Source organism: Mangifera indica, chromosome 14 (genome assembly GCF_011075055.1).
Source record: "Mangifera indica cultivar Alphonso chromosome 14, CATAS_Mindica_2.1, whole genome shotgun sequence".
Classification (NCBI taxonomy): Eukaryota; Viridiplantae; Streptophyta; class Magnoliopsida; order Sapindales; family Anacardiaceae; genus Mangifera; species Mangifera indica.
Window position 1 is genome coordinate 4,940,565 of NC_058150.1, and position 27,613 is coordinate 4,968,177.

At 34.8% G+C, this 27,613-nt stretch overlaps 5 protein-coding genes, 1 non-coding gene and 1 pseudogene across 7 annotated transcripts; 5 read left to right on the plus strand and 2 right to left on the minus strand.

Moving 5' to 3' along the window:
• On the minus strand, positions 1-2,206 carry LOC123195806 (ABC transporter G family member 10-like). Its single transcript, XM_044609649.1, has one exon. The coding sequence runs from the start codon at positions 1,829-1,831 to the stop codon at positions 29-31; it is 1,803 nt and encodes a 600-aa protein (XP_044465584.1). The 5' UTR covers positions 1,832-2,206; the 3' UTR covers positions 1-28.
• A 4,773-nt stretch (positions 2,207-6,979) lies between these two features.
• LOC123195807 (uncharacterized protein At1g03900) lies at positions 6,980-11,764 on the plus strand. Its single transcript, XM_044609650.1, has 8 exons — positions 6,980-7,416; positions 8,612-8,643; positions 9,444-9,544; positions 9,640-9,712; positions 10,026-10,057; positions 10,806-10,896; positions 11,019-11,130; positions 11,218-11,764. The coding sequence occupies exons 1-8, from the start codon at positions 7,324-7,326 to the stop codon at positions 11,530-11,532; spliced, it is 849 nt and encodes a 282-aa protein (XP_044465585.1). The 5' UTR covers positions 6,980-7,323; the 3' UTR covers positions 11,533-11,764.
• Positions 11,765-13,162: 1,398 nt separating this feature from the next.
• LOC123196468 lies at positions 13,163-17,555 on the plus strand. 2 transcript variants are annotated; one of them, XM_044610514.1, is made up of 6 exons: positions 13,163-13,308; positions 14,702-14,805; positions 15,328-16,054; positions 16,137-16,241; positions 16,779-16,951; positions 17,044-17,555. In XM_044610514.1, exons 2-6 carry the CDS (start codon positions 14,710-14,712, stop codon positions 17,242-17,244), a joined length of 1,302 nt encoding a protein of 433 aa, XP_044466449.1. In that variant the 5' UTR covers positions 13,163-13,308; positions 14,702-14,709; the 3' UTR covers positions 17,245-17,555. The 2 variants fall into 2 exon arrangements, with proteins under 2 accessions (XP_044466449.1, XP_044466450.1); XM_044610515.1 differs by lacking the exon at positions 16,137-16,241.
• A 106-nt stretch (positions 17,556-17,661) lies between these two features.
• LOC123196469 (protein trichome birefringence-like 42) lies at positions 17,662-19,600 on the minus strand. Its single transcript, XM_044610516.1, has 4 exons — positions 18,843-19,600; positions 18,583-18,757; positions 18,319-18,509; positions 17,662-18,248 (listed from the first exon to the last, which is right to left on the minus strand). Exons 1-4 carry the CDS (start codon positions 19,301-19,303, stop codon positions 17,750-17,752), a joined length of 1,326 nt encoding a protein of 441 aa, XP_044466451.1. The 5' UTR covers positions 19,304-19,600; the 3' UTR covers positions 17,662-17,749.
• Positions 19,601-24,311: 4,711 nt separating this feature from the next.
• Positions 24,312-25,725, plus strand: LOC123196555 (ervatamin-B-like). The gene is made up of 2 exons (XM_044610613.1): positions 24,312-24,750; positions 25,133-25,725. Exons 1-2 carry the CDS (start codon positions 24,312-24,314, stop codon positions 25,723-25,725), a joined length of 1,032 nt encoding a protein of 343 aa, XP_044466548.1.
• A 235-nt stretch (positions 25,726-25,960) lies between these two features.
• TRNAT-AGU lies at positions 25,961-26,034 on the plus strand. Its single transcript has one exon. It is a non-coding gene; the product is annotated as a tRNA-Thr (tRNA).
• Positions 26,035-26,521: 487 nt separating this feature from the next.
• LOC123196556 lies at positions 26,522-27,205 on the plus strand (annotated as a pseudogene).
• The last annotated feature ends 408 nt before the right edge of the window (positions 27,206-27,613 follow it).

Here is a 27,613-nt window from a genome sequence, read left to right on the forward strand (position 1 = left end):
TCTAAATTTCAAATTGACGGTAGACAACTTACCAACGCCGGGTTCGGTAAGATCTGAGCCATAGAATTAAAAAGCAAAGAAATCTGTACCCAAAAATGAAACTCAACATTACACCTAGATTAATCCATTTCTGTGATTCTTTCAGACCTTCCTGTATTAAAAAGCCATCGCCATAAAGATAGCAGTTTCCTTCCAATGCTTTCAGGCATCTCCTCTTCCCCTTCTCACCGCCATACTCATTTATGACAAAGCACTCAAACGGGTACTTAAACAAGCTTAAGTAGTGCATGAAGATCCAGTAGCAAGGGATGTCGTCTTGCGATATAAAATACCCTGAAAACAGGAAGAAAGACCCCATGAGCCCCGCGGTCAAAGAGCTCCCCACTATGAAGTTTGGCACCAGAGCACTGAAACACACGACGAAAGAATTTGACATCAGCACTACCAGCCAGACGACCAGGGAGAAATAGAGAAACCCGTCTATTTCTCTCCTTAGGCCAACCAGCAAGTACACTGGAATGGTGTAAAGAAGGGCCACGATCAGTAGGAAAGGAAAGAACACCAGGGTATTAGATATGACATAAGAAGAAATTCTATAAGCTCCTCTTGAGGTTTCTCTCATCAGAATTTTCCTTTCCTGCAGGAAAATGGGTAAGCCTTCTGTTGTAGCTGACAACAGGAATGTGAGGCTGAAAGCGAAAAAGCCCACTTGAGTTTGTCGATTGAATTTGTTGGGATCATTGTTTGCATTCATGAATATAGTCCCAAGCACAACTCCAGCTAGTATGGATTGTAATATTCTTGAAGCGAAGAGCTGTTTGGTTCTGCTAATATTCTTGGAGAATCTCTGGACGAGTATTAAAACCTCCATGAATGGACTATTGGAGTAATAAGTTTTAGTTTCTTCAGCATTAGCGAGGTAATTGGGATTTTTAGTGATGAGTTCATATTCCTCTTCTAAGATTCCGTCTTCTAATTCGCTTTCTTCTGTATTTATGACCACCGCTTCTTTAACTTCAATGGCAAACTCAAGCACATTAACATGGCGAGGAATAGAGTGACCTGCATACCTAAGTCTGTGCTCTAGAAGATGTAAGGATCCATGATGAAGAACTGTTCCGTTTGATAGTAACAGAATCTGATCAAAAAGCTCTAGGATTCGGAAGCTTGGTTGATGGATAGTTAGCACAATTGTCTTACCTTGCTTCATAGCCATAGATTTCAGCAACAAAGCCACATGAAACGCTGATGCCGAATCCAATCCTGAAGTTGGCTCATCTATCAGAAGCACAGCTGGGTCGTGAACAAGGTCGACCCCAATCGAAACTCTCCGCTTCTCCCCACCAGAAATGCCACGGCTTGATTCACCGCCAATTCTCTCATTGGCAACATGCTCTAGTCCAAGCTCTACCAGAAGCTCTCGAACTCTCGCCACAGCCTTGTTCAGCCCACCGTGCAACCTGAGACGAGCACTATACATGAGCGTTTCTTCGACGGTAAGGTGAGGGAATAGAGATTCCTCCTGTGTGACATAACCAGAAACTCTTCGAAATTGTCTAACATTCATGGGTTGCTCATTTACAAGAACATGACCAGAGACACTACTCATTGGAACCATTCCGGCGAGAATCTCAAGCAATGTTGTCTTCCCTGCCCCACTCGGCCCCGCAATTGCCAGAATCTCTCCTGGTCTAGCTTCACAATTAACATTTTTCAAAATGCATCTGTTATTGGAAGGTGCCCTCTTCAAGCAAAACCAATTAAACTCATCAGTCCGCCTAGACAATCCGTAAGACAGTTTCTTGGTCCTTATTCTAAAATGACTTTCCATTGATAGAAAATGAAGAGACTCAGATTGGAGTGGAGAATAGAAAGAAGTAGAAGTGGCCAGATGAGCTAACCCACCAAACTAGCGGCAGAGAAGCGGGTATACACTTGGGTGTATGGCATGATTTAGTGATTAATGAAAAGGTCAGTTCTTTTATAGCAATGGATCTACGTTTGAGACACCTCGAGGGGCAGGAGGTGGGAGCAAGACTTAAGAAGATTGACAGTTTCAAAAAATGTTCAAGTAAATGCCATTAAAGGTGAAAATTGTGGAGTGTTGTTGACTGGGTATGGGGTTGGTTTCTTAATGCATCACAGATGGCTCTTTCCATGTGAGCTAGTAATTTGCGGTTGCCATCTCTCTGAATCTCAACGGCCATTTAAATGACAATTTGTTAGTACCAAGACATCGGGATAAGGCTCGTGCTTCTCTTGTGAGCTCGGCCTCTTCTTCGGATTTACTCTTGTCTTATTTCGAGATTTTTGCCTTCACTATATTTCAAGCATAAATTGATATTAATTTTCGATACAATGTGATTTCCTGGTTTGGTTTGACCTCGGCATGGCAGTAGACATGGAAAATGTATCGTTATTTATTCCGGGTTGACCTTATGAATATTCAACGTTTTGTATATTTGGGTTGGCCTTCTAAATTGTTAAATTGGTCTTCACTTTCAAGTGGCTGTTGTTGCTAGTACTTGGATAGACAAACTTATCATGATTTATGTGAGAATTAAGATCTATCATTTTGCAACTTGCAATCCTATGAAAATGATGGTTCGTATTCGGTTTATTCATAACCTCAAACGACTTTTGATGATAATGTTAGGGCCACTAATTGTTTTTCTGGTTTTGATAAAATGATAACTTTTTATTTATTAATTTTGAAAAATCAGTTTATTTGCTCGTCATTCATTTTTATGGATAAACTTCTATATGAAATGATAGTAAGTTTATTTTGCATGAACTCAAGAAAAAACAATGAATCAAAAAATATTTAAAGGGTGTTCATGTAATTTTTAATTATAATTATAATTTTGAAAATATAAAAATATAGAATTCTTTTTATTATTCTTCTTCCTTCCTTTCTTTCCTCTTTTTATCCTTTTGGATACATCATCCACTTTTGCTTCTTTTTTTTTTCTTTTTTCCATTGTACGTAATATTTCTGAAACATTGACCCTAGAATCTCACTTCATAATTTTGAAAAAGGTGAAAGAGTTAAAAAGACTATTAGTAAACACTTAATACATCTTATCTTCGACTTTATCAATAAATCGGATAATGAACCACCCAATAATATTTAAAGTCAATTTATAGCGCTTATCATTGCAACTCACCATTCATCTCTATTGAATTTTAGTGTGACTCGAGAATCTAAGTTTTAATAAGGGGTTTTTTAAAATAGAAATTTTATTATATTATTTAGTTCAATTATTTGTTTGATGATGGTGTCCAAAATCGTATAACCGTGGATGATGAACTTGGCTCATATGTTGTATTGATAACATGATAAAGAATTATTTGGATGGACATTGAAATGAAAGTAGGCAATAATGGCATCGGAGGATAAAAATGGTAGGTGGTTCATCTTTTGATATTCCTTCTAGTTCGTCTAGATGCAATGTGAGAGATTTGAGTTTAGTTATAATGTCTGGTTTGGATTGTTAGACTCGTTACATTAAAGCCAATCATTTTGATTGTTTATATCAATTTGTATCATGTTTTTATAGTCAATAAATTTGCAATCTTTAATAATTTGTGCATGTGTTCTTCAGATATGCTAAAATATAGGGAAATTATAAAAAATAGGCAAAAGTAAGGGGGTTTAAGCGAAATTGCTCAAAAAATTCAGATTAAAGCAAAAAATGCCCAACTTTTGTGAAATATCGAAACTGCCCATATATAAACCCAGCAAATTTCCACTGTCTCCACTGTGACATCACTGTTCAAAAACGCGAATTTTCCTTTGTCCCATTGTCATCGCACTGTCGGCCAGATTTTCGACGATTTTCGTGGTTTCCAACAACCTAAAATGACACAGCATGTTAGAATATCTTTCGTCATTTTGTTTGAATCAAATTATTGTTCATATTATTGAGATTTGAGTGAGATTTTGCGGTTTAGGGTTTAAGGTTTCGATTTTGAACAATGCTTGAAATGTTTTGATTCTTGGCCATTTTCGTTGAATTGGTTGAGGGGTTTTGTGTTATAGCCTATGTATATTTGATTTGTGTTGAAATTGGAGATCGAAACGACGAATTTTTGGTCGAAAATTCGTTCCGAAGCTATCGATAATCGACAGTGGGAACAGTGTTTCCCACTGTCGAAATTTTTCATGGGTTAGGGGGTTAATTAGCATTTTTAAAAAAATCGGGGAGCTGTGTAAAAGTCCTCATTCTACTGTAGACTTTTTTGAAATTTGCCACGTGACAGTGGGCTGTTGGGTGAAAATTAACTTTTTTAAAACTATAGGGTTTGTATGAGACAGACTTTGAACAACCATAACTTTTGATCCGGGAAGAGTTACGGGGCCTATAATATATCAACGCGAAGCTCGTTTCGAGCTCTATAACGAAAACCAACTTTCCTGGTTGCACTGAATTTGGAGGCCAAAATAAAACTGTTTCAATTTGTATTATACAGTTTTATTATTTTATCAAATTTAGGATTTTTGGTTTTTATGATTTTGAGTTTGTTTGTAACCGGACTAGACTTTTTTCATATGTAATTTTCCAATTTGATATTTGTAATTATGACGTGTTTTTTTAGACATGTTTTACGATGTAATTACGAAATTTTTTATCGATTTTTCGGTGTTCTCGTTCATAAGCTATTTAAACATGTAGTTTTATAAATTTATATCTGTTTTTTAGAATGGCAACAGTCGAATGGTAACAATCAAAAAATTCTTTAGAAATCTGAAAAATACGAGTCGATATATCGTAAAACGATGAAATTAGCAAAAACGGAACTGAAATTCAAATTCTAAAAGTTGAAATACCCTAGAATGGTAACAATCAAAAAATTCTTCGAAAATATGGAAAATACGAGTCGATATATCGTAAAACGGTGAAATTAACAAAAACGGAACTGAAATTTGAATTCTAAAAGTTGAAATACCCTAGAATGACAATAATCGAAAAATTCTTCGGAAATCTAGAAAATACGAAAAATTCTTCGGAATTCTTCGGCAACACTCTAAAATTTCATTGAGAAATTTATAATGCTCTTACAATATTTAATATCAAAATGCCCCTCTAATTTTAATAAAATTTCATTTAACCCCTCATAATAAGTGAGGAGGGTTTATATAAATGAGGGGAAGAGTAATTTTGGTATTTTAGAAAAAGTCATGGGCATTTTTGCTTAGGAATAGTGAATTTGGGTATTTTTGCTTGAAAATAGTGGCTTTAGGCATTTTTGCTTAGTGGGAGGGTATTTTGGCCATTTTTTATAATTTCCCTAAAATATATATCCTTAGAAGGGTATAAGTGTGACAAGAAGATCAAATATGTCTTAATTATGAGGACTATATGAGCACATTCGATGGTCATCTTAGAAATAATCTTAAAGAAACCAAAGGATACTATTTTTTTCACCCAAATAATTATAAAAGTTTTTATTGATCATACTAGTGCCTTCTTAGAAAGAACATATTCTCAGAAGGAGTAGTAGAATGAAAGTTGAACTCAATGAAGTTCTTATTCTACAAGATATCATAAATGTTAAATAGAATGACATGTTATATGAGATGGTTGAACATCATGAATATGTCACTCTCTTTTCAATGAAATAAATTAAACCACCTCAGAATACACAATAAATTGCATAGGTTTAGCAGAGAAAATCACAAGCTTGAAGGTTTGGGTTTCTCGTGCCTCAATATAGTGGGATGTAATTGCCATTCATGACGATGAACCCACAAACTATAGTGACACTATATTAGATCACATTTTGCTAAATAGCTTAAAATCATTGAATCTAAAATGGATTCTATGTACTGTAAACCAAGTATGAATTATAATAGTTCTAGCTCTAAGGGTAAAATCCAAATAGGGTCTCCATTGACTAATGGTTTTGTTCTTAAGAAGCAAGTTAGTAAGGTATGTAAGTTGTAGAGATCTATTTATAGACTCATGCACACTTTGAAGAGGTAACACATTTGTTTTGACAAAGCCATAAAAGAATTTGGTTGTATAAAAACAAAGATGAACCATGTGTTATATTCTTACTTACCAAAAAAAAAAAAAAAAGATGAACCTTGTATTTTACAAGAAGGTTAGTGCGAATGTTGTGACATTTCTAATGTGTGTAGATGACACATTATTTATTAGATATGATATGTCAAACTTGCAATCATAAAAAATTTAATTATCCAAGTACTTCTCTATGAAGGATTTATTAGAAGAAGCATATATTATCGGTATTAAGATTTATTATAATAGATAATATAAAACAACTTTAATATGATTCGTGGGATCATCACACAAGTTATAAAATATTAAATTATAATTAAAATTTATATGAATACTTTATTATTATTATTTTTTATATCCTTTAAATCCGTAAAATTTCTAAAATTCACCCAATATGATGATCAACCTTTCTTTCATTGAACCTTATTAAATGTATGATGAATGTTTAATGGATAAAACTGTCATATTTTTAAGATAATATATTAGGTTTTGAAAATGAAACCTAAACCATACATAATAAATTCTTTTTAAAAAGTCTAATAAACTTTAAAATTTGTATTGATGATTTCTATTTAAATCATAAAATCTTTCTAAATATATATGATCATATTAAGCTCATTCATAAGCTATTATTGAATTATTTATTTGACCAATTTTTATTAAATCAAATTATAATTAATATTAACCATTAAAAAATGTAAATAATAACAAACTCTTAATTTATAATAAAATACTACGAAAATTGAGGTGATTAAAACTATAAAAACTATGGAAGTTATCATATAAAAAGACTAAAATTAAAAAAAAAAATTTGCCACTCATGTTCCCTTCCTCATATAGATTGAAGTTGATATCTAAATCTTGATTTTTGTATAATTATTAATTAATAATAATTATTTAAAAAAAAAAGATGAGGCCGTAAGACAATCTTGGTAGGTAGCCGGTTGTTTCTTGATGAGATGGTAGTGGACGATTACGTGTCCCTTCGAACTGAAGCAACAGCTTCATCATTCTTTACAGGTTCACTTCATCACATCCGCAGATCTCACTGACTGGTACAAGATAACGTACGATCACAGCCGTCTACTTTGGCTTTAGACTAATTTCGGTTGCTGCCACAGTTTTTCTTTTCCAGTCAGAAACTGAGGGCAAAATTCCCAATCCATTTCGTGTTGCGATCAATCTCATAATTCCCCAAAAGGGGCGATTCTAGATTCAATTTATTTTACCATCTATTCCTGACACTGAACTCAAACTCCTCAATTTTGACCCAAAAAAAGGCGCGTCCCTTTAGATCATGGAGAAAGAGGAAGAGAAAAAAGGGAGCACCGAAGAAACTGAAGCTATAGAGCTTGTTCTCTTTCAAGTCTCTGAATGTTACGTTTATATGGTAAGTGTGTTTATGCGTCAAATTAATCTTGGCGATTTTGAGAAATTTATTTTGATCATGGATTAAGTGCGCATAAAAGTGCTTTATATATATCGAAAATTGAAGGAAAATAATGAGTTGAAGGGATTTTAATGCTACGTTTGTAATGATTGCAAAAACTGATGACGAGCTTTGGAAGTTAATTTTTGGCTCTAAGCGTTCCTTTGTTGTTGAACAGATAGATTTTTGTTTAAATGCCTTTTTCTTGTTCTCCGGAATAAGTATTTCTCTATTAGTGACAGTTTTGTAAGGCAGCATTTGCATTTGTCTCTGTTCCTTATTTACTGAATTCCTATAGTACATTTACTTGTTGAATTGCAGTTTTAATTGACTGGATATACTCTGCTCCATTTTATGTTAAGAATGATGCATTTGTTGATTTGTGAGAATGGGATTTGCCTGATACTTTTAAGAGTTGGATCCAGTGTTCGAATAGCCAAGATTTCTAACAGCAAAAAATAACTTCCCAATATTCTACAAAGATTGTTCTCTCTTTGGTGATCGGGGATCAGGGGTGGGTAGGTTAACGAGGGTACAGTATACAAAGACAAGATTTGATTTTTCTAAGTATTTTGAAATCGCCTCACTATCTACGTGGGCTGTCCTGTTTTTCCTTTTCCACATTTGGAATTAAGCAATGGTTGTTCAATGATATAATGACTCTTAAAATATCCATGTTACATGTTAGTCTTCTATCAATTTAATTTATTCTACACATTTGTTTTTGTTCTTTTATTATACAAGTGCTCTTTTTTCTTAACTTTTTTATTGTTTTACAGCATATCACAAGTAGAAATATTGTGATGTTTCTAAATCTTTTGTATAGTTGTTTTTATTTATATAGTAAAGCTAAGATGCTCTGATTTCATGTTTTTAAGTCAGTTCATAGACCACCTTGTTGGTCTTAACATAGCCTATGGAAACCCTTGCAAGTTATCCATTAGTGAGTTTGCTGCATCCTAATCTGTTAATACTTTTACATTTGATTTGAATATCTTGGTATAATCATTTTATGTTGATATATCAAAAATTTTAAGCATGCAAATTTTCCTATTTTTGTTTCACATTTAATCCTTAGGAATTTCTATATGGTCTTTGTGTTAGTGGGTATGATGCTACTGCATTATTAAACTAGTTTTGCACATTGTTTCTGCAGATACCACCAAGGAAAAGTGCAGCTTCATACAGGTTGTTACTCAACTCTATAAATAATGTTACCTGATTTTCTTCTGCCACAATCTAGATCTTTGATACAATATTGAGGCTTATAATTTGGTACGCGTGTTTGTTTGTTGTGGTGATCCTTTTTTAAATCAATGCTTTCTCTTCATCAATGTGTTTATGCAATTATCTCTATTATCTAAGGAATTTTGAGTTTATTCAATGGCTTATATTATAGCTAAATTCCAAGTTCCTACCTATCTCTCTTTTTCTTCTAGATTTTCTTCTTTGCTTTTTTGATTAGAAAAATTTATATCTATGATAACTGTAAATGAGAAAGTTGGGGCCTTGGCAGTTCTTTGGTTAATGTGATTGAGAAAGTTAGTCATTTGAGAATGCAGTTATGAGGTGGAGCAGCTGCTTTCTTTTGTTGATATTGAATGATTATTCCCTGTTTGACTGCTGAAGACAGTAGTAGAATATGTTGAAGGGTCCCTTTCAGACACTTTATGAAAACATTGAGGCAACTAACTTTATTCTGGACATGTCATAACAAAATCAATGTAAAGTGATACATACTTTATTCTTAAGGCTAAGTTTCACTACCTAGAACTCAAAGGAAGAAACCTGAAGTCTACAAGTTCCTTCTGAATCCAACCTTGTGACTGGATTCCAATTGACCATTTCTTAATTTGTCTCTTCAGTGACTGAGACAGCTTCATATTGAAAGGCTTCTCTCAGCATTAGATTTGATGCAGGATCTTTGTCTATTTATTGTTTTTTTGAGAATTGAACATGGATACTTATGTCATTGAAGCCAATAATAGGGCTGATGAATGGAATGTCAACAAATGGGCATGGGAGGGGATACTGAAAGTTGTTAGCAAGGGAGAGGAGTGCATTATCAAACTGGAGGATAAATCCACTGGTGAGGTTGACATTTTGTTGTATTAAAATGAAAAGTGTGAGTTAACTTTTATCATCAAATGCATGTTTCTGTTTTAACTCGATTGTCTTAAATAGGTGAATTATATGCACGGGCATTTTTGAGAGATGGAGAACTTCATCCTGTAGAACCTGTAATTGATAGTAGCAGGTTGAGTTCATTTCTAACTGAAATCGAGCCCACCTCCTCATATTGGTTGTGTGATAAAAATGTACCATTTCACATACAAGAAGCATGGGTTTAGGGGCCTTTTTGGTGACATCTTATCCTGATTTTTGAAGTGAATTAGGACAAGTTAAAAGCCATTTATAATTTAAAGCTAGTTTATGGAGAATAAACTTTTCTATTTCCCCAACCTTGATTTTGAAATATATACAAATGTGTTTTTAGATCTGCTTTTGGACATGTTCATTTGTACCCTATTGTATGGAAGGTCTCTGAGTGGAAGTCTTATCTTCTGCAGGTATTTTGTTCTCCGGATAGAAGAGAACATTGGTGAGAATTATGTTGCTTCTTCTTGTAAATTTATCCCAGTTACTAATTGTAATTGTGTTTCTCTATTGATCCTCCCAAATAACTAAATGATTGTTTCATAAATTGCACCCTATTGCTCCATCGATTCTCTTTGATTTCTCATCAACTTGAATCTATTGAGGGATTTTCTTGCTACAAATAACGAATTAGTTCCTTTGCATATTTTTCTTATTATGAACATTGTCATTTTCTTGTACACTGAACACTTCATATTCTTGTGATGTCACATGCTTCAACAATTTTGAATTGTCCTGCATTAAAGAACCGAATCCAGTAGATGGGTTTGCATCAGTGGATTTTAAAACTTTAGCAGTATGTAATGTGATGATTGATGGATCATTTTATGTTTCATGGGCTTATGATTGGAGAGTTAAATTGTTGATAAACATTTGACTAACTAGATAAAATTTGGGCTCCTCATACCTTGTTGATTTTTGTTCCATGTTTTTAACTTTCTGCTGACTGTAATCGGCTGTGATCAAACCTGTCAATTTTATATGACATCACCACTGTGTCATGTATTATGACCCCACATAACCTTAAATTCCAAGATTAACCCTCCCTACTCCTTCAAAAGCATCTTGTTAAATTTGAAGAGGAAATTTCCATAAATGTAACCACACTTTTTTGTTTTTCACTTGTCACTTTGCATTCTTGTTTGGCTATTCTATTTTGAATTATCCTACTTAATGTTTTGGAAGTCTTGTAGATGGTCGCCTTCGGCATGCTTTCATTGGTATTGGATTCCGAGAAAGAACACAAGCTTATGATTTTCAAGCAGCTCTACATGATCACATGAAGTATCCTTCCATCTGCCTATGTTCATTACATATCTCTTTGTTGTACTGTCTTTATTAATAGTAGCTTAGATAGATGATTTACCATCATGATTCTAATGTGCTCTCTTAATTTTTTTGTAAAGATATCTGAACAAAAAGAAAACAGCAGAAGAGATGGAGCAGCACTTCCAGAACACTTCCTCTGTTGATTACACTTTAAAAGAGGGGGAGACGATTCACATTGAAATAAAAAATGTAAGCTTACTCCTTTCTTCAGGTCATCATCAAACGATCATGCCATATATTTTTCTGATGAAATTTTGCTCGTATTGGTGTCAACAGAAAAGTAGCAGCAGGGTGAAATCAAAATTTTTTGAGCAGGGCATGAACAATCTATCTTTGGAGGATAAGGGTGATGGAAAGGAGCCAAAGATTTTTCTTAAACCGCCACCACCTCCCCCATCACCTCTTTCACCTTCTAGCACTGTTCAGGAGTTTCCATCTTTTTTTCCACCTGATCTCAGTCTTGAAGGAGCTTCTAAAGGTGACACCCCAGGCTCCGCCAAAGAAGACTCTGAAAAACAGCATTCTTCTGAAAATCAAAGTACACAAGATATAGCAGACGATGATTTTGGAGATTTTCAAGCTGCAGGGTGAAATGGTCTATGGAGGTATGTTTGAGACTAAACCGTACGGCGTCAGTATTTTGTTACATTTTGATTTTTTAAAACATAAATCTAGTTTATCAGAGAACTAAACTGTAACTGGTCTTTAAGATTTTATTACAATTTGCAATGTATGTGAACTAGCTATGTTTGCCTCTGTATCTCTGTTCATTTATAGTCAAATTTTGGATTGAAGCCTTGAAGGGCTCTTGATTTCTGGATCATGATAGTTGAATCATGTATTATATTGTACATCAAAAATTTAATTTTTTGTATTATGTATCGAATATTATATCATATGATATAATTTTTTAAAAATAAAATAATAAAATAATTTATTTAAAACTTTGTAATTTAAGAAAATATTATAAACATTTTTAAAATTTAAGATTTTTTTATATATGTTTCTATTATATTATATATTTTTTTAAAAAAGTGTATCGATTTGTATCGATAATATATATTATATCTTATAATACGTTTATTATATTATATTAATTAGATATATTTCATTAAACGTATCATTTTTTATTTATATCGTAATATATTGTAAAATATTGATAACTAAATTCTGTAATACAACATAGATTTGCGGATTGTTGTATTTCAATTTATAAATGTTCTAACAATAAAATTATAGATATATATTTTTTAATACATAATTAGGTACATAAAAAATATATTATTATATGTTTAGATAATTTTGAATTAAGAATAAAGTAATATCTAATTATATACTGATATATAATTTATATATCTAATTATGTATTTAAAAATATATATGTATAATATTATTCGTACGTATAAATACAACCATAAAGACATCCTCATTATCGACAACTTATATGGGTAATTCTAGGATAGTTGCGCCTTCAGAACTTTGAAATGAATTCAAAATGTGATGCATGTGGAAGTTGGACTTACACTATAAATCCATTGATTCTTAATCACTATTTTGTTCATATTTATGGACAGTTAAACTAAAGCTATGTGTATATATTTTAATTTATAATTTAAATATATAGGTAATATATTATTATATAATTAAATATTATTTTATTTTTAATTAATATTTTTTTAATTATGTAATAATATATTATTTATATATTTTAATTATATATATATATATATATAAAATTTTAGTGATAAGATTTCTGTACCCCACTGTTGATGTGACTGCCGCTTTTCTTTTTGGACAATAGGGGATGAAGATCTCAGCAGGATATTAATTTTACGAGATAATTATTAAATAAATAAATAATTTATTTTTACAATTAATTAAACAACATAAGAAAAAGCAAATTACTATTCCTTCCAAAGGGTTATAGATAATGTCGTTAGTCCTTCAATCTTAACAAATCGGTCTGATCAATTAAACCTGTAAATACCGGGTTTAGGCCCGGCCAACCCCTTGCCACGGGCCATGGTCATCTCTAAGGATATACGGTCAGGTGCAGGGGCTCAATTACGACCCAACATGCGTGAACAAGGACACCTACGCAGGCTTCAGAGTTTTGTGGTCCCTGCCCATAGAAAAAGAGACGTGGGACCCTTTATCCATTAAAGAACCCAACTGTAGGGCCCAACACGTGTCCGAACCTCGGAAGACAATGAACTGAGTCCCTACGTCTGTCTATCTCATATTTACAACAAGCAGCAGCCGTTTTCGAGTTTTGGTTTGGGTCCTTTCTTCTCTTCTCTTTTTTTTTCTTCTTTTTAAAGCTTCAGCTGCCTATGACTTGTGAGCTCATATCATCTCTCACCACACGTAAGTTTTTCACCTTTTAATTTCTTGTAATTCATCAAAAAATTTAGTCTTTATCTTCTCTGTTTCTTTAATTTAAGTTGTAAGTTTGGTTCTGTTCCGTGATCACTAGAATTCATGTCCGTTTAGTTTTCAACTGTATATTGATTAGTTTGTTGAGTCTGTTCTGGCCCTTAGCAAAGCGTTTTAATTTTTCTTTTTTATTATCATAAATAGCAGAGCTTGCTCTTGAAATAAAAAGTTATCTCTTTTGTTTGGTGTAATTTTGTGGGGGTTTGGTGAAGTTTGGTATGTTGGAAATTGTTTGACGGGCTTTATGTGAGTTAAATATTTATTCTGGGTTCGTCCAATTGAGGCTGTACCTATTCAACTTTTGATTTTGAGGTGGGATTTCTTGGAAGGAACCTGTTTTGGCTTTGTGACTGTTTTTAATTCTAGGTTCTTTGCTTTGACTTTAGCTTTATTAGTTATCTATTTTTTGGTGGGTATTGTGGAAAGGAAATTATTTTAAGCTCATTTTTCTATATAGATGCTACAACCAGTTTTAGTGGCGAACTATGATTTAGAACTATTTTTTTCCTGCTAAAGATTATACCTTTAAGAGTTACAAATATCCTTTCGTATGCTTTAAAAAATTAACCTTGTTCATTGTGCTCTGCTGAAATTTCATACTTATACAGAGACTTATAAGTTGTTTCTGAGTTGATGATTGATTCTGTGGAAGCTTTGCTAGAATGTTGAATGACAGGGAGTATCTTGCCACCAATCTGTTTAGCTATCTTTGAGTGTATGTTGAAATAGCTCTAATATTTTGTTTGTTTTCTGTTCTTTACTTACTCAACCAGCTTTGACTTGTAAGATTCTGAGATTTGATATGGGCATTGTGTAGATGTAGAATGTGTTTCTTTTGCTTGAAAATAATTCTTGGACATCAAATTGCACCTGTAAATATTTGCGATTCTGTTCTTACATCATATTTAAAGTTACAAACAACTTGCAAAATCGTATAAGAATAATACCCCAGATTATGATGAGCAAGTTTAGCTCTATCATGTTATTTTAGCTTAATAAATGAATTTATTTAATTTAAACTCCTAGATTATGCTATATCCTTGTTAGAGATTGTCAAATCAGGGGTATTATGGCCCCTAAAGAAATAGAGTACAAGCAAACCGAACAAGAAATTGGATGATCGTTTTCTAATACATTATGCTTCACAGGGACATACATTTAAATATGTCTTTTCAAGATGTATACTCTGTATCAACCATATGTTCAATTCTAGGGAAATTTAAGAAAATTATAATGCGTTTCCTTAAATGCTTAACCTTATAGACAAGAGGCTTTTATTTTATCTACAAAAATGCAGAAAATTTCTAACAACTCTTCTACTCAGGTTAATTCATGGTCACTATGGATCTAAAAGGTATAACTTGGGTTGGACATGTTTACCAGAAGTTTGAAGCCATGTGCTTGGAGGTAGAAGAAGTTTTGTACCAGGTATGCACTTCTTGGTGATCCCTTCTTAACTCTTAAGTTAGCCTAAACTTTTTTGAGTAAGAGGAATTTATGAATTCAATCCCTCAAACTATCCAAATTGAAGGCAGTTAAATATGTTAGGGTGCAATCTAGTGTCTCTCTCCATTTTGGTATTAGCTGACCATGTTAGGTTGATTTATCGCAAGGTAGTAATTTCTTTGAACTAGGTTAATTTAAGCTATGAGGGTTTAGCTTAGCGGTCAGGCCAATGGTTTGCTCCCACAAGGTCCAATGTTTGAATCCCCTCATGGCTAAGTACATGGCCAAAGACCATTGCTTCCTGCTTCCCAAATATTATAGGCTTCGGTTGGGGGGCTTTAGCTTTGATTTCGGTTTCACAAGCAAGGTTGAAGAATTTTGGATTATACAAAATAGAATAATGAGGTTGATTGGGTATTTGAGCTGGAATCTCAAGTTATCTGACCAACCAACCGGAACTTGAGTAACTATTGACTTGCCTTTCAATATTACTTCTTGGTACAGGACACTGTTAAATACGTTGAGAATCAAGTGCAGACAGTTGGTGCAAGTGTTAAAAAGTTCTATGCAGATGTGGTGCAGGATCTGACTCCGCCATCTATGGATCTTGTGAAAGGGGCAGCAACATCTGACTTGCCTATAGAACAATATACTGATATTGGGATCTATAAAAAGCCAGAAGCAAGTAAGAAAGAAGAGACAGTGATGGTTGATCACAGGCAATCTGATGATTCACATGCCACTTTTGATCTGGACAAGGATGCAAGCCATGTACCATCTTTCCATGGTTTTGACATTGATGATACTTCATTCCAACCATATTCAGGAGATACTGTCCAAGGAGCATGTTCAGACTCTTACTCTAAGCAATATGGTAATAGGAGTCGTTGTAAGTCTAGACTGGGTGTGAAAAAAAAATCTAACAGGGACAACTTCTCTTTGAGGGAAATGTTTGGAACAGTCACTCATATAGAAAAAGATCATAGTGAAACATTGTTATTTTCTGAACTATCAGATGAAAATAAAAAATCATTCTGTGATCAGAGAGGTATAAGTCCTACCCCAGATATGGTTGGAGTAAATGGTTGTAACTGCACAGAAGCAATATCTGATGAGTTTGAAAATTCAAGCAAGGGTCCAACTAGCGTTGTCGCTGATGGCCAAGGTTGTAATGAGATTGAAATGGCAGGTGCTCATTCCTCTTGTGATGATATATCAGCAGAAATAAACGGTGACTATTTCCTAGGCCCTATATCTATTATTTTCCTCTCCTTGCCAGGGTCCTCTGTTAACTTTTCTTGTGGCATCTGCAGACATTTGTAAGAACAATGGGGTGGTTTATCTGGTAGGATCCTCTGTGAACAGGGATGTTCAGCCCATTGAATTTCCAGATGAGATCATCCTTGTTTGCGATCCAGGTGTATATATATATGTCTCATTCATCTCATCCTTCAGATGAAGGAGACAGTATCCTGTAGGCTATTGCACATTTTGTTGGGTTTTAAAATAACTCTTCAGAATATGAATTGGCTACCTTTAAAATTTATTTTAATAATTGGTTCTGAAATTTTGTGATATTTTATATATGGCTTTTAGATGAATTAATTTTTGGATCTGGTTTTTTATTGTTAGATATTTGCTTCTTTTTTTTGGTTACATTTTCTCTTCGAATGGGTTTACTACCTTTAACGGTGTTAAAAATTGTTTATAGTGTCATGGGAACTAAATTTGTTGGGGGAACTTATTGATGTAATTTGTTTTGTGTTGACACCTTTAATCTTTAATTTGAAGATCAAACCAAGGCGTCGGGAGACAAGTGTGAGAAAGATAGAGATAAACAATAGAAAAGGAGAAAGTACACTAGGCTTATGTTTTTAACTCTCAGTTTTCACTGTATTCATATATGTATACGTTTTTGATGTTATGTAGTAACTGATGTGAGGTGAATTTTGCAGGACTAGCAGATGACTCAACTGCTGACACGAGTGAGATTAATATTCCTGTTCAACAGGATTTGGGAATAATTCAACAGGTTGATGATATTCAAGATGAGGAAAACTGTGTTCTGGAAAATGGAGATGGCCTTCATTTTGTTCCTCACAAGGAAAGCAAACACAGGCCTTACAAGGTACTCTCTTCATCCACTCATATCCCCGTATTCTGTCAGTCAGGCTCTCTTCCTCTCTCCTTAATGGCCTTCAATTAAACATTCTTGTGCAGAAAAAGATTCGGGATGTCATATCTTCAAGAATGAGATCCCGGAGAAAGCATGAATATGAACAGCATGCTACATGGTATGGGGAGAAAGTAAATTCCAATAAAAAATGTGCAGGGAGTTCAATGCAAATTAATATAGAGGGGGAGATGAAGAGATCAGCACCGCAGAAGAATCCCATTGAGTCGGATTGGGAACTTATTTAGATACCAGTGTTTCAACTTCATGTAAATAATTTCTTCAAAGTTACTTCTGCAGCCTCTCTGAGCTGATGAAGGTGATTTAGATTCTGAATTAATATAGCAATCGAGGGTCCAGCGCCTATAGATATATGGTGAAGTAGATAAAAAAGAGGAAGCACCTCTCTGGTAATAAAGAAAAAATATTATGCTTGATAGCCCCCTCTGGGGATGCACGCAGGTTCATTTACAGAAGAAATATGAGCAATTTGGCCATTATTGTGACTGTTAATTTGATTAACTTATTTTCAGTTGGGCTGTTCGCTGGTCTTTGGAAAGTTTCTGTTCTCTGTTTCCATTTCTGAACACAAGTTTGGACATACCCTGGTATTCAAAGAATGTTTGAAAGAAATCAAATCCCAAGATTGGATATACCTTCAAAAATGATTGAAGTTCAACTAAATTAGTTTATTTGGTGTGATCATAAAATCCCGTTTTCCATGTAAAAAGGGAAAATAGAAAATCTTTACATTTAGTCAATACAATTTGAAGAAGAATTGTCAACCATGGATGCATAGAGTAGTCTGTTCCACGTATCAGGCACTCCAGGCAAACACCAGTGGCTACAATCTGCATAAATCTCTGGCTGCCTCTGTTGTTGCTTTGCAATTAACGCTTGCTTCTGTTTTCTTGCATAAACTGATGGATGTGCATCAATCCGATCTTGAGATAGCTTTGTGATATTTAAATACTTGACCGGCGTCCTCATGCCTGCAATTGTTTTCTCAACAATCTGTACAATTGACTCAGGGAATGTTGCTATGAAGGACTCATCCTTCATGGGTTGAGTTCTGTTGTAGCACCATTGCTTGTCTTTGTGTTCGGGGGATATGTTTCGAAAAACCACTGTTGTTTTGGTTTTGTCCACATGTTTGTTGATCCAACGAGCCCAAGTTTTCATGGCTATGCCGAAGGCCAAGTCTAATTTCATCTTCTCCACTTGTTTTCCATTATGTTGAAACAAGTCCCACCTGCAAAATTTGCATCATAGAACCTGCAAGTCTAAAACCCTGTCATTTTGAACCAATTTATTAAACTTACGCTTTGATCTTTCCTCGGTGCACCCACCAGTGACCCGTGTTGAACACCATTATGTGGGCACCTTTCCACTTTTTGGCTGAGGCTGAAACTTCATCAAGCTTCAAAATATTATTCCTTGTACCGTTTTCTTGGTTTGTCTGTAGTTCCACTAAAAACGGACTCCAATAAAACTCAACAGAGCAATGATAGTCCTGTTCACACCAAATAACCATTAAACTTTCAGGTTTAGAAGAAAGATCACAGCTTGATGGATTGATATCATACCAGTGCTTTAAAGACCTTGTAGGTGCTACTTCGAACGTCAACATGGGCTCGAGAGGGAGATGTGGCTGAATAAAGAAGGCAAGCGAGAGACTCCCACTGATTTCTGTTGAGAGAGTCTCCAACTATAACCACCCTCTTTCCCTTGAGTCTCTTTAACATGTCAGTAGCGTTAAACCTTCAAAACAAAAGTTTGTCACATGAAGAGACACATGAAACAGAAGATATATACAATTATATATAAAACTTCTCTTACAGCTTACCTAGGAATCTGGCATAATCCTTTACCTTCCCAACTCCACTTCTCATAATCAATGTCCAGTCTTCCATTTCTTCGGCAGCTGACTTGATCACTAAGGAAAGGACACTCATTTCCATTATACAAAGGACTTTCCTTGGGATTGTAAACCCATTCTCCGGAGAAAATATTACACTTCTCCTTGTTGACCTCCACTGGTTTCTTTTCCAAATATTCATCATGAGTTGAAGTACTTGACTCATTAATCTCGGATGGTGCTACTGGTGCTGCTGGTGAAGGTGACTGAGCTGAAGTATTGAACTCACTACTGTTGGATGGTGCAGCAGTTGCTGCTAAGCTTTGAACAGTTAACAGGCTTATGTCGTTGCTAGAATGTTTAAGACGGAAAACCAAGATGATGGCGCCTATGAAGCTTGCCAAAATGCAAATTCTCCATCCATTATTGATGCTTGAGCTGCCCTCCATTGCCCCTCTTTTCTTTTGGGGGTTTCTGTTAGGTTGAAGAGGTTTATGGCGTGAGAAGTTGGCTCAAAGAATTTTTCAAGTGATGTAGAATATATTTGTATTTCTAAGATGGAAAGGTTTGTTTTATGTTATCAGTTATCTTTATTTTTTCTTTCTTTCACTTTCTCATGGCTTTCTTATGAGTTTTATGTATGGTAAATTTGTAAATTTTAGTTATGGCTAGGCTTCAGTAAATATTCATATAACAAGGAAGAAAGTGATAATTGTGAGCTAATGGATGCCAAAAACAAAAAGCCTGACAATGCAATTGGTTTGTTACCCATACTATTTAAGTGGAAAATATTGAAGCAGTGCAGAGTAGGTACTGAGCCGTTTAGGTCACCTTGATTTCAGTTCTCTCGCTCATATTTGGTGCATGGTAGATATAACGAATCAACTTTTCAAGCCTTATATTCAACTCTTTTCCCACTTCGTTGAAAATTAACATGACGCTTCCACAGTTCCACTCTTCACAATTATCTTCCTTTGATAGTCATTTCCTTAATGATTCAAGTTAACCAAAAGAATTACTAGAATTTGTTAGCATAATTACAACCCTCAATCAAAACATATTGTGAATGACATCATCCGACTCATCTTTGTATATTCTAACGACCAAACTGCCATCTTCCAGGTTGTTTCTATTATCTCATTTCCAAATTCAAGTTGGTTCCTACTGCACCACTTGGAGTTTGTTAGCATAATTCTAACCATCAGTATACAAACTTTTATGTATCAAATTAAATAAAAAACAATACTTGCTAACATAATTAATGGAAGTAGTTTATTTGGGCTGATGATTCCAGTTAAAATTTGACTTAGTTAAATGTTAACATCATTGCTGAATGATTGACTTGGATCTCCACCCACTATTTTTGTCTTTCTTCCCGGGGAAAATTAAAAAACTAGAGCAGTTTCATATATCAGATTGGCTGTATTTTTCTTGTCACCAGACTCCATTCTAGTTCTATCGATTTCACTGGGATTATGGTAATGGGTTTCATTCTGATGGATATGGGGTTTTTTCCCTTGTCTAGTTTGTCTAACTATTCCTTTTAGTTAAAGTGCAACACCTATATAGACTTACAAAAATTGCATTAGGGCATATTTCCATGTATCCATAATCCATGAAAAGCAAATTTAGCCATTAATTCTTACGTCATGTAAAACAGGGAAATTATGAATGCTGAGAGCAAAAGCAATCTTTTAGTGCGGAAGTGGGTGTGGCCATTTTGTACGAGGCAAGCACTGGAATTATTATGAGTGGTAGCATCAAAGCTTTATTGAATTGCGAGCATTCTGTAAGAGGAATGGAGTAGATTCATGAAAGATAACGTAAAGCAATTCAATCATGAATCACCATAAATAATGCAAGTTTAGCGTAAGAGTGGTCCAAGGAACAAACCTCGTGGCCGCTCAAAATCTTGCAGTGCCTAAAAGTCCATGGAGGCCAAGTTAGCCAAATTTGAGTCGGCATTGGTGAATAATGACAAGAAGATAAAGCGTTTCGCATTGGTGAATAATGACAAGAAGATAAAGCGTTTCGGTTTATTTGCTGAGAAAGTTGAGAACAAATTAACAAGGATTAATTATTTCATCCTTGATGCTCTTGACAATACTCTCTCAGAAAAGCGTCACATCGGCCAAACATCATATACAAGTTGATGAGATGAAGTAGGGATCTTACAAATCCTTGGAACATAAATACTTGGAAGGATCTCACGAAGGAATTGAAGTGGAAATTTTATCCAAAGAACGTGTCTTATGATGCTAGGAAGAGGACGAAGAAGTTTAAACACATGCACAATTTATAGAGAATATGTAGTCCCTGGGCTACCAAAGAGTTGCGAAGGCGAGGAGTAAAGGATGTGGCCAACACACTTATCATCGCTGATACATTAGAAGGTTTCCAAAGGGCAAGCACTTAAAGTCCAATAACTTTCACTTTTGAGCCAAAAGATAATAAGGGAGAGGGTTCTCTGCAGCAATGAGAGTCCAAAGTCAAGTGTTTTTCTTTGTAATGGGGATCATTGGTTTAGATATTGTCCACAATAGAAAGTCCTGAATGTCATACTCACACAAGACTCCAGAGCACGCATAAATGGTTAGCTGACAACTCCTCAGTTCCCTCTGAATAAATTTTGCACCTCACAAACCAATAGATGGCCAACATATGGGTCCTTGATGTATTTGGATGCATACGTGAATGGCAAGAATGCCAAAGCTATGATCAATATGAGCGCAACTCATAATTTCATTAGAACAAAAGAGGTCAAATGATTAGGTTCCAAGCTTGAAAAGTGTCCAGGAAGGTTGAAGATAGTACCCGTAGAAATCATACCTCTTGATTGTATAACTCATAGAGTATAACTACATCTGGCCCAGTGAGAAGAAGTGTTGAATCTCTCAATAGTACTAATGGATGAGCACAAAATCACTTTAGACATAAAGTTTATGAGGCAATACAACGTTGTAGTAATACCTCGCAATAATTTGGTTTGCATAATAGATATGAAGATTCATGTATCATTCTTATAGTAGTTAAATCGAGATTTAATACAATTTATCTAAATTTGATGTAACTAATAGAAGTTGTAGATGTAGAAATAAAGATGAGTTACACAAGGAATAATAATGGGTGATATCGCAAAGTTCACATGGAGAAAGATTTTGCTACTAAGGATCAACAAAAGAACAAAGTGGAAGCCATGACATAGACTTACGTTTACAAATAGGCCAAACGACTATTTCCCACCCAAGGTTTGATATTTTCTCAAGTTTTTATCATTAACTATGGAAACACCAAACACTCACCCATGACCGGTTAGATTTAACAAAACCCTAACGGTGGTAAGGGTAAAATCATCAATTTTGCTATAATATTAAAAATAAACTAAAATAAAATATAATTTTGCCCCCCTAAACTTTAAAAACTAAAATTTTTTCCTAGCCTAAGTTTTAAAAAATAGCAGTTTCACCCTAGAGTTTGATTTTGAAATCTCCGACGACCGTTCCGACTCCATTGCCGACGGCCTCTCCCTCCCGAAATAGCCTCTCCTTCCGATGAATGTTTTCCTCCCATTTGGAGGCTCAATCAGCTTCGTCTTCGCCTTGGGAGACGAAGAACTTCGTCTTCCCCGACGAAGTTCTTCGTCTCCCAAGGCATCTCCGACGCCGATTGAGCCTCCAAATAGGAGGAAAGCATTCGCCAGAAGGAGAGACTGCTTCGGGAGGGAGAAGTCGTCGGCAATGGAGCCGGAACGATCGTCGGAGATTTCAAAACCAAACTCTAGGGTGAAACTGCCATTTTTTAAAACTTAGGCTGAGGGAAAATTTTAGTTTTTAAAGTTTAGGGGGGCAAAAATAGATAAAATTTTCAGGCGTTAGAGTTTTATTAAATCTAACCGGTCATGGGTGGGTATTTGATATTTTCATAGTTAAAAGGAGGACTTTTAAGAAAACATCAAACCTTGGGTGGGAAATAGTCGTTTGGCCTTACAAATGCTTAAATACTGAGGGAACTTCATAAGTGTGATGAAAGCATCAAAAAATTATGTAGGAAAGAATGTCACATCCAACTTGAATTCAATACATGGTGAGAGGTTTAAATCTAAAGAAAATCCAAAGAACATGTCAATAAACTTCCAAAATAATATAGAATATTCCTTACCCAAATAGACAACATATTAAGATGATGCTATATATTCCTATATAATTAACATTGACCATCTAATCTAATAGATTTGTATGGGTACGATTATCATTCTCTGCTCTTAGATTCCAATATAAGGTTAGCTAATGTTAGAGATATATTCACTGTAAACATTATATTATTTTGAGAGCTCTAATAATTTAATATAGTTCTTCATTTCTGTGTTCTTAATATTTTTATGAGTCTTGTTTTTTATTTTTTGTAGTTTCTTGTATTTTTTTGAGTTCTTTGTGGATTTGCATTTAGGTTTACTTAGAGCTAACAATTATAGATCATGTTCAAAGATCATTCGATTCTTTAAGGTTGTAACACAAGACGAAGCACCTAGATTAAGACTGTGATACAGGGCGATGCACTTGGACTAAAAGACCAGAGTGTCACATCAAAATTTCCATAAAGAGTAAGATATAATATGCAAATACAACTGCTCCTTCAGTAATTTTATTGCACTAGGTATAAATGATGGAAGGATTCTTATGTTATAATTCCCTTTTCAGTTAATTACTCCCTTGGCAATGTCAGTTGGATAAATTAGTATGACTCTCATTAATAATTCAGGACCACCATAAGGGCCAAACAATAAGCACATGATAGTCCATGCGCAATGGGCTATGTTCCACGGCTGCTCAAAGGCTTTAGCTAGTATACTTCCGAAATGTATTGCAGGACTGGCACCAGTTTAGTTGCCAGGTAAGGGGCCACGCCAGAAAAGCCTGGTAGCTAGTTTCGATCAACATCTAGAGAAGTTGACTGACGCATTAATGAAGTAAATGGACAAAAATGCATTCTAGGACAAATGCGTGGCCCATATAAAGGCATCATTTGAACGGGCTAGTAATGCTAGACAATGATTTCCACTATATGAAAATTGTGCTGTTCACGTCCCGGAATAGTCAAATTTTGATTCATCGAAACTTTTCTGACTCGCATTTAACAGTTGTATAAGATTTTCTTATCAGCAAATCAATTATGTATCAAGGCTTGGCTTCTTCTGTCTTGGCAGGTTAGCCCTCTTGAATAATGCTGATACTGAAAAAGTACAAAATTTGAAGAAGAGCAACTCATACGGAACACAAATGACCCATCAAAATCACATGGAATTCGCCGGGGAGTCTAAGTTTACGGCTGCTGTCCCTGTTGGAGGATATTTGGGAGCCCAAATTTTAGGATGGATCATGCAGTGATCGAGTGTACAAGTGCTCTATATAAACCACGGCTACCAGGCTTGAGTGCATAGCAACCATTGCCTATTCGATAATGGCTTTAAGGTACCAAAAGTTATGTGTGGCGGCCATTTTTGTCATCTGGGCAATTGCAGCAGCACCCCAAGTGACATCCCGCGAGCTCCAGGAGTTATCATTCCGAGAGAGACATGAGCAATGGATTTCAAAGTATGGGAAGATGTACAAGGATGCCGATGAGAAAGAATGGCGTTTTAAGATATTCAAGGATAATGTTGAATACATAGAATCTTTCAATGCAGCAGGAAGCAAACCATACAAGCTAAGCATTAATGCATTTGCAGATCAAACCAACGAAGAGTTCAAGGCTTCCCGGAATGGATACAGGAGGCCTAATGGACTCGGTTCCAGGAAAGAAACACCATTTATGTATGAAAATGTGAAAGCTGTGCCCACTAGCATCGACTGGAGGAAAAAAGGAGCTGTTACCTCCATCAAGGACCAAGGCAGTTGTGGTGAGAAATTAGTAATTTTTTTTTAAAAGATGTTAGTAGTTTACGTGAATAACAAGTTTTATTTTTATGATTTCAGCGGGCGAGTTATTTATATAGTTATTAAAAATAAATAAATTTATAATTTTAGTGAGAGAAAATATTAAATAATTTATTTTTTATTGTTATTTTAATTAAAAATATTTTGTCATCATCTATTATTATAATTTCTCATATTAAAAATATTTATGTCATTAATATTTAAAAAATAATAATAATAAATCATTAATTAAAATTAATATTTATAACAATGGAATATTTATTCCTTCGTCATTTTCCTCTTGTTTTTTTGTGGTGTTATCCTACATTGAAGCACTAATGTGTAATTGTCTGCAACCAAAAATAGGAAGTTGCTGGGCTTTCTCAACAGTTGCTGCCACAGAAGGCATCCATGCAATCAGTAAAGGTACATTGATCTCCCTATCTGAGCAAGAACTAGTTTCCTGTGACACTGGTGGAGAGGATCACGGTTGCGAGGGTGGAATGATGGAAGATGGGTTTGAGTTTATAGTGAAAAACCATGGCATCAACAGTGAGAAGAATTACCCGTACGATGGAGCTGATGGAACTTGTAACAAAAAGGAGAAGGTCGTCCATGTAGCTCAAATCAGTGGTTATCAAAATATTCCAGCTGATAGCGAGTCAGCATTGTTAAAGGCTGTGGCAAACCAGCCAGTTTCAGTGTCGATTGATGCTAGTGGAGCCGATTTTCAGTTCTATTCAAACGGTGTTTTCACGGGAGATTGCGGAACCGATCTAGACCATGGTGTTACAGCGGTTGGCTATGGCACCACAAGCAATGGCACCAAGTATTGGCTGGTGAAGAATTCATGGGGCACCTCTTGGGGAGAGGAAGGATATATAAGGATGCAGCGAGACATTGATGCTAAGGAAGGTCTGTGTGGTATTGCTATGGATTCCTCTTATCCAACTGCATAATTGTGCTTGGACATTATCAAGTGTTATGATACAATTCATATTAGGCATTAAAATAGCCAATATGAATAATTCTGTCTATGTTTGTAATTGCAGTGAACTGTATCTGAGGATGCTTCTGCGTTCAGTTTATTAATGAATATTGAATAATTTGAAATCTCCTGTGATGCGGTGGTCAATAGCTTATTCTACTTTCCATAAATTTTAAAATTCTTCAAAAATAAAGTGCGAGCATGAAGCTCTCGTAGCTCAGTTGGTTAGAGCACCCGTTTAGTAAGCGGGAGGTCTTGAGTTCGACTCTCAACGAGAGCATTTTTTGCTTTTATGTCTTGGTTTATTATAAATGAACTACAAGAGTCACCCTTCATATTACAACCTTTTTTTTAATTATTTAGGCCAACTGCTTATTTCCCACCCAAGGTTTAATAAGCTCACAATTCCCGCCATTTACCTTAAAAAAAATTATTTTCTCACCTATATGTTGAAATTAGCCGGTAGTTTTAACAATTTATAAATATTTATATCGTTTTATAAAAATATTATAATATGAATAATTAACCTCCGAAACCTAACTGTGAATAATATATTTTGGGGGGGGGGGGGGGGTGTGGGGTGGTGTGTAGATGCCATTTTTTCTCTATTTTGCTAAAGAAATTATCATATTTACTCTGATATAATTTGAAAATATAATGAAAGTTTTTAGAGTTGGTAACATGATAGATACCTCTAACTTGTTGCTTTTTGTTCAAATTTTTATGGGTGTAATTATGATTTTTGAAACTATTGAGAGATACATTAAATTCTCAAAAACACCTCACACTTTTTTCAAAGTTTTGAGAACCCTAAAAATTTCATTAACACCAATGTAGAGGATCAAGGTTGCGAGGGTGGATTGATGGAAGATGGTTTTGAGTTTATAGTGAAAAACTACGACATCAACAGCGAGAAAAATTACCCCTATGATGAAAGTGATGGCACTTGTAATAAAAAGGAGGAGGTTGTCCGTGTAGCTCAAATCAGTGGGTATCAAAATGTTCCAGCTGATAGCGAGTCTGCATTGTTAAAGACCGTGGCAAACCAGCCAGTTTCAATGTCGATTGATGCTAGTGGAGCCTATTTTTAATTCTATTCAAGCGGTGTTTTCACAGGAGATTGCTGAACTGATCTAAATAGCGGCTGCCTATGACACCACAAGTGATGAAACCAAGTATTGGCTGGTGAAGAATTCATGGGGTACCTCTTGGGGAGAGGAAGGATATATAAGGATCCAGCGAGATGTTGATGCTAAGGAGGGTCTGTGTGGTATTGTCATGGATTCCTCCTTCCCAACTGCGTAATTGTGCTTGGACATTATCAACTGTTATGATAATAGGCATTAAAATTAGCCAATATGAATAATTCTATGTTTGTTTGTAATTACAGTGAATTGTATCTGAAAATGTTTCCACTGTCAGTTTATCAATGAATGTTGAATTATGTAACAGCTCATTCCACTGTCTATCCTTTAATGTCAATGCATGCATTGAAAAATAAAAAATAAATAAATATTATTATATATTTAATACAAAAGAAAACTAAAACAAGCAGCTCTAATATCTTAGTTGATTAGAGAACCCATTTAATTGGTAAAAATGTAAATTATTCACGTTCAATTTGTATTTTAAACACGTCATTTTGACGTATTAACAGATAAGGATTCTTAAAAGAGAAGAGAAATTTATTAAAAATATGAAAAGCTAAAGGCAAAGGAAAAAGGAAGAAAACCCTGAACTATAACTCTATCTGGTTTGGAAAAACAAGCACTTTTGAGTTGTCACTACAAACCGAAGGGAAAAGCACTTTTCTTAGACTTTCCTAAACGACCAAACGGAAAGAGAAAGCACCTCCCAGC